General features: G+C 42.2%; 1 protein-coding gene across 1 annotated transcript in view; it reads left to right on the forward strand.

The window, feature by feature from the left end:
• Window positions 1-5,533, forward strand: part of Tyw3 (tRNA-yW synthesizing protein 3 homolog) — a 22,807-nt gene extending 17,274 nt beyond the window's left edge. The window contains exon 6 of the mRNA XM_010605128.3: window positions 2,448-5,533. Within this exon, the coding sequence (XP_010603430.1) occupies window positions 2,448-2,667 (220 nt within the window). The 3' untranslated portion in view covers window positions 2,668-5,533. The remainder of the gene's footprint in view (window positions 1-2,447) is intronic.
• The last annotated feature ends 2,023 nt before the right edge of the window (window positions 5,534-7,556 follow it).

The raw sequence follows: 7,556 nt of genomic DNA on the forward strand, positions 1-7,556 counted from the left end.
TTTTTTTTTTTTTTTTTTTTTTTTTCAGCTAGAAAGGACCTTTGTTCCATTTTACTAGTTATTTCTTGGCAACCTAAAGACAGGCTTTGAATTGTTCTATTCTTTAATGGGAGATTAAGGCATTCAATATGTTTTTTTAATGTGATTGAAAAACAGATTGTATACAAGCTGTTAATGCTCTGTGACAATAAAAAGGAATTTAATTCTACCTTACATTTTCTTGCGATAAAGTGCGCACCAGAGAAAACACTTGGCTCCCTAAGCCTAAAGTTAACGGAGAAGGTTACAGATGAAGGGCACAGTCTTGTGACTGGAGAAGCACGCTCAGCCTCCCGTGGCACACTCACTCACCAAAGGGGCAGCGTGGACGCTGAACAGGACGCCGGTCCCTGAAGTACCCCAAGGCGGTGACAGGACCTGGAGGGAAAGGGCGCCAAGTGTAGGAGTTTCCATAAACGCGAGGGACTGGGTGAGCTGGGTCGATGGCAGGAGGAGCAGATGGAGCAGTGTAGTCTGGCAAAGCATCGAGTCTGCTGCGTTCTGACCTCACTCTCAGCTCTGTGGGAGGGACGGTATGGACAGAAGAAGCAGCTTCCACTGAGAATGAGAGGAACTGATGGCTCTTGAGCCAGGTTTAGTCAAGGATGCAAAGAGCACGTTAAATGAAAAACTTGTTACTGCGAAATAAGGCCCAGAATGTTACTCGTCGGTGTTTCTTCGTCTTTTCCCCTTTACTGTACCTCAATCTTTGAGACTGATGTGTTCGTTGAGGAGTCATTTTTGAGAATCTATTGAATACCAAGCACAGCACTGGATATCAAGGTGTGCCTTGGTGAGTGCTTAAGTCTTTAAAATGTAGGCAAGATACCAAGGGATCTCATATTTATATATATAAGTGCTGGCAGTGTAGCTCAGGGGCAGAGTACCTCTGAGTCCAATCCCAACGAAAGAAGGAGGGAGGGAAGGAAGGAAGGAGAGATCCAGAGCTACCGTTTTTGTTCAGTATTTATTCACTCATTTATTCTGCACATCTTTACTGAATGTTCCAGCCCTGTCCTGCATACTAAGAATATAACAGGGAGCAAGCAGACAAGTCCTCAGTCTCGTGAAGTCTGTACTGCATAAGAGCAGTCGTCATCAAGTCTAGCCAGATGCTATGCTCGGTACCTGCCCATCTCCTGTGTGATCCTCCGACACCTCCGCTGGGCACGCTATAACAATACCCTGTTCTATAAACAAGGAAAGTAACGAACAGTGAAGTTGACAGGAACTCAGAGACCTCAGCTTTCCCACCAGAGCACTGGGTCTGATACACTCAAGACACCTGCCGCCTGGCCACAAGTACCAAAGCCTCCTGTGTCAGCAGCGTCACGGGGTGACACTGGTGTAGAGAAGTAGGGGAGCTGTTGTCAGGGAGCTGAGAGGTGCTTGCAGTGCAGAGTCCGGTGGAAAAATGAATGAAGGAAAGGAATAACTGACATTGAAAAAGTCAGGTAGCTAATAAGTGAAAAGTTCAATTCCACTTGGAAAGATGTGAAAATTAATTTGATACCATGTTCACCTATCAAGCTAGGCATGTTTTATTATCAGTCTATGAGAGAAGTGGTACTAATATTAGAACCATGTTTTTTGAACATTGTTCCGGAAAACAGTCAGTATTTATCAGTTGTCTGAAAATGTCTATACCCCTGATGGCGAACCTTTTAGAACTTCCAGTGATACACACAGCCAGCTGCGGCACGTGTGCTGTAGGTTCACCACCACTACTGTATACCCTTTCACCGTGCAGTTGCATGTTTAGGTGTCTGTTCTAAAGAAATGGCCAGAAATTCAGATCACATCATTTTCAAAAGTGTTTAACATGCTGTTGTTTGTAATTAGGGACGGGCCAATCTTGATGACTTAATATTATCATTAAAAGTATTACTTTGTAGTTTATTTTTATAATTTGAAGTGTTTGCTGTAAATATTAAACTTGAAAAAAGAATGTAAAACTTTATGTTTTAATGGTGTAAAAATAGCTACAGTGCATTAATACATTAATTCAGACTACATTAATAAGAAAACATTCAAAGTGGTTATTTCTAGGTAGAGGTAACCTATATTCGTAACTTCATTTTTCAAATTCTCTAAAGTGAGACTTTCATGATTTTTAAAATAAAATAACAATTTCCACTTTTCTTTTATTTAGCCCTCTTAGCTTAACCCATACATTTGGAATGGAAATTGAGATTGCATGGGCAGTATCAAGAATCCAATTTTCATGAAAAAACACATTTATTTTCCTAATCCAACAGTGATAAAGCCACAAAACATATTATCTCTCTGATTATTTTGTATTTATAAGGCTAATATAGGATATTGTCAATTTATGTAAGTTCCAGGTGTGTTTCAGCCATTCACTTTGCAAATACACAGATAAAACAGCAGTACTTAATTCTTTACAGGTTTTACAACTGCCTACAACATGCTTTGGAAAGAGAAACAATCACTAACTCACATCACAAGATCAAAGAGGAAAATAACCCATCCTGTTCTCCTAAGAAAGAAAGAAACCCAGCAGAAGCTCACAGCAAATGCATCCTTGAGGAAAATGATAAAGACATTGAAAATGATGACGATGACAACCCAGGACTCAGCGTTACTGTCTTCCCCAAGGATTACTAAGATTTGGTTCTGAAGTATTTTGGTAAAATACTGTTTGTCAGAGATTTTATATAGCAGTTGCTGAGTGCATTAGCTGTTGAAAGCAAGATCTCATTTCTCTGTATTTTAGAGAAGCCCATGTTACAATCCCAGGTGGCTTTTAAAAAACACCTTTTTATACTGTTGCTCATGAAGTATTACCTTTTTTAGGCATATAAAATCTTTACAAAAGTAAAATTGCGATTTTTCAATGCCTCCTTTTGTTTCAGTTTTCACTTCTATGAAATAGGAAAACTAAATATAATATCCTTTCGAGACAACCTCAACGTTTTGGGCATTTAAGTAAAAATGTGAGTAAAATTTCTTTCCTTTAATTTTGAAGCCTCCAGCTTTTAGAGGAAGGTTGGAGTTTGCTTCCATGGCTGTGGAGTCCAATGACAAGTCTTTCCCTCCCTTTCTTCCTTTTGGGTTAGACAACGGATACACTTCTTGTTAAAGACAGAATTCTTTAACTTCTGCTTGCATTATTTCTCCCAGACCAGAGCTTGCCCCTGGCCCGATCTCTGAAACCCATAGGCCCACTTTTCCCCTGATCCTGTGAGAAATGGTCAGTCAGACACAGGCTTCTTAACAGACAGAACAGACATACTGTGGAGAATTACCAGAATCAAAAGCCACGGGTTTGAATTCTGAAGGCTGCACAGAAGTAGGAGGTCCTTGAGCAAATTTCTGACTTCCTGGGCTTGTCTCTTGTACGTAGTAATAATTCTAATACCTGCCTGATTGACACTGTCAGAGCATTGCAGGATCGTGTTCAAAGTGAGAAAGTATTTGCTAATAGCCCATGATGCATATATGTTACTATTTATTTTCATTATAGACTGAAAATGCTTTCATACTGTATTTTCAGAGTGTACCAGGTCACAATTATATATTTGAGAGGTAATCCCTAGACACAGAATTAATAAATTACAAGATCAGAATGTCAAATAGAAAAAATTATAGAAAGTAGTAAGCACAGGTATGATTACAGCATTTCGTGGTATTTTTGTATTTGCCAAAGTGCTACTGTACGGATTATGGTTAGGTTGGACGCCTCAGCTGCTTGCCTTTGGCAGCATTTTGTACATTCAGTTTTAAAATAGGCTGATTTCGTAGCCATCTACCGACCTGTCAGTAAATCAGCCGGGATGGCATCCAGACAGCTCCAAAGTTACTGTCGTTTTCTTTATTCTGTTTCTTGTCATTCCTCTGAACTGCTCATTTTTTGGGAATATAAAATAAGAATATGTCACTTATGACCTGATTTCTCTTCGTATTCTCACAACATTCTGGGAGTCGAGTCTTCTAGTGCAGTCCCGGGCCCTACTTTGTTCTTGTTTCATTGCTCCAGGGAGCTTCCTCTGTGTCCTCAGTCTCTGCCATCCAGGATATGGTCACTTCTGTGCCTCCTGGGATCCCTGAACTGAATCCTCTGAGTCGTTTCTTGGTTTATGGAGAATCCTTTTTATCTTCTTACTCCTTTTGTTTCTGATAGCTTTAGAGTAAACACATTCATCGTTTTCTTTAACACTTATCCCCGCTTAGAATCATCTTTAAAACTCTGACAAAATAAAGCAAGTATCCAAGAATTTCCAGGGAGGGCCATGAGGCCTTGCATTTATGAGGTGTGATAAAAAATGCAAATTTTTAATTTTTTAGATGTATCCATTAAAATACAGGTCATCATTGATCTTCCTCGAAACACTCCCACACTGATCCCGTAATTCTTGCCGCTTTCCGAAGCAGTTCTGGAAATCCTTTTTCCTCTTCTGTTGCACGGTCATGGCTGCCTCCGTGTCCCAAATCTGTTCAAAACATTTACCTTTCATGCTTATTTTGACTTCAGGAAAGAGCCAGAGTTGGAATAACATGGACCTTTCCGTCGGATGGGGCTTGGCAGCAGTCACCTCATTCTTAAAGTCACACCTTGTAAAGACGCAAACGAGGACCCGCAGGACTGCTTCAGAAGCGGCACCAATGATGGGATGAGTGTGTGGGAAGAGCGGGCACGGGGTCCCACTGCTGACTGACTCGGAGCCTGAGAAATGTAAGTGCATCGGAGGACAGTGACGGTCATAAGCCTGCTCTCGGGGACATGCACATAACCAACAAGCACACACGTGCAGCGCGACCAAGGTCCCTGGGCTAGTGTTTCGTCTTACCACATCCCAGTGAGCTGATGAGGCAGCATAACTGTCCTGAACTAATGAGCTCTGTTGACTAAAGAGTAGCTGTTTTGTCGCTGTTCTGCTGAAGGAATAAAGATGAGCCCTGGAGCCCTGGAGCCCTGGACTGCCTGCCGCTGCTGTCACAGATCTCCTCTCTGCATCTTGTTCTTTATGGGGGATGAATTAACTCATCACGGTACTAAGGATGGAATGGACCCTCTTCAGGTGCCCTTGGGGAGGCTTGGCCTTCACAGGGGGAAGTGAGTGTTTCGAGGGGATTAATGGGAATATGTCTTTTACTATAATACATTTTTTAAAAACTTAAACCTTCACTGTATTTTTCAGTCACCATTTGCGTAATTTTTCAGATTCCCAAGCTCTCATCAAAGTAAAGGGTAACCAGGCCTGCCTACGTGTCTGTGTTTGGCCTCCCTTCCACGTCCTTCTCTTCACCCCACCTTTTGCATTCACAGAGACTTGGCTCATCAGTGATTCGCACCTGCCTGGCCCTTCCCTGGCCTCTGGCTAACTGGTAGACCTCTACAGCAGAGCTGTTACCTTCTAAATTATTTTTTTTCTCTTGTTAAACTTCAACTTACAGAAAGCAGGTTTTCGTTGGGTTATTTTCTTGTTGAAGCCAATAAGAATGTTTGTATTGGTGGCTCTTCAGGGGCATGGTGTGGAATATGTGAAGTAAGAAAATTACTCACACACAAAAACAACTACTCTAGTGTCATTTTTCAGATCCTAAAATCCTGAGCGGGTCAGCTCGCCTCTGTACCTTTCAGAGATTTACGCTTGTTGTCTGTGTCATATTCAGAGTTTTTAGTTGCATTTGGTGGAAAGAATAGGGAAAGATACGACGAATCCGCCTTCCAGAAGCAGAAAGTGAATGTATTTTTGAAGCTATGTATAGTATGAAATTGTTGGGGTACTGTTGAGAACTCTTGAAACCCTACCAGCAGGCCATGGATCCTTTGTTTTTATGCTGTGTTTCACCTCCCAGCTTTTGGGCCTTGGCCAGTGTCCCTTTAGGTTACTGGCATCTCTCCATCCTAAGGGAGCGAAGGGAAAGTCCGGATGTGTCCTCCCTGCCCCAGCCATTGCGTCCTGGCCAGTCGTGGTGACTCTCTTGTCTGGGAGTCAGAAAGCTTGGGTGTGTCATTGTCCTCTCAACTCCCAGCAGGACCAGGCTGACGCTGTGACTTCACCTGCAACTCTATCACGTGGTCACCACCTCATTGCATCGCTGAGTGAATCACATACACGGGCATGGTGTCTTCTGTAAGCACCTGACCCAAGATGGGCATTTAGATTATTTTGAACACATTATTAAAAAGTGGTGGTATAAACCCATTTTAAATAGGTGCTTATGTTAACTAACAGTTGATACTTTGATGCTGGAAATTAGCATTATAGTTGTTCTGTGAGAAATGATATTGGCATTGATTTAAATTTATGACACAAACATGATGTGTACTAAATTTAGGCTGGAAATTATGGAGTTTTAAAAGTTCTCTTAAGAGTATGTCCCTGACAACTTCTGATCTTCATTTATATAATATATACTGTCACAGGCACTGAGAGGCAGGGACATTGATTCAAGCCGAGGGAGAACAAGGCAATTGAACATGGTAGGGGACTTTGTGCAGAAATCCAGTTTGGGGAAATACCTTACAGGATAAGATCCGAGTTCGCTCCACGGAAACATCCAAGAAGAGCTGTTGCGGATAGAGGAAATGTGGGAGGGAAATGAGGCACCCACTGAGGGGCGGGGGTCATGCGAATATTTCAGAAAAGCTGAGACACAAGACACATGGGATGGAGTTCTGCTTCGTAACGCACACTGTGTGTCCACAACCAGAATCTTCACACGGGCTTGCTTGAGTGACTCATCTAAGTGAGTCAGCTAAAATCGGCCCAGAACTTTTAGAATCCGTTGCTAACAGACTTATTCTGAAGATAGCCTTAAAAATACATGTGTTCAGAGGTACCTATGCCCTGGGTTTTAGGTGTACTTATTTTAGGACGGATAAGCAGGAGCTTCCCATACCCTAATCAGTTGATTTTCTGTCCTTGCCCTTGGTCCACAGCGGTTTCCAAAAAGGCCCAGCAGTGTGTGCAGCTGTGCAAGTTGAACTCGACCACTCAGGAAGGGTCATTCCTCTAACTGACTTCTTGAAGTTGTGCAGCGCACATTCTTAGCTCTGAACCTGCACCGCGCTCTTGCCAGGAAGGGTCTTGGACAGGAAAGAAAACCCCGTGTCGGAGTGTCTGGAACATTTCTTATTTCATGAATGGACCATGAAAATGTCTACCAGACAGATAAACAGAAAGAGCAACAAATACAAATAATCCCTAAATAAGGACAGTTGGAAAAGGGTGGGGAGCGGTATCCTGTGATGGAATGGCAAAGTATTTTGCAGTTTTAAAGTATTTCTTCTACGAGGCACCTAATCCATTGACTTTTCTTCACTCGGTTAAACCAACCCCAACAGGACTGTGCATTCCGAGGGTTCCATAAATGGAGGAAATGGATGGCAGCTTGCTGCTGCCTTTGTCTGAAGTAACGGAACTGCTCTGTTTCTCTTTGGTTAGTAGAGAGGAAAGACCAGGTTCTGGTTATAAATGCAGGAAGACATCGACTCTCATTCGTTTTTTAACATCCCTTAATATATTGCGTTTATATATACAATCCAT

This window comes from Fukomys damarensis, unplaced genomic scaffold (genome assembly GCF_012274545.1).
Source record: "Fukomys damarensis isolate Sample0158 unplaced genomic scaffold, DMR_v1.0_HiC HiC_scaffold_33, whole genome shotgun sequence".
Lineage (NCBI taxonomy): Eukaryota > Metazoa > Chordata > Mammalia > Rodentia > Bathyergidae > Fukomys > Fukomys damarensis.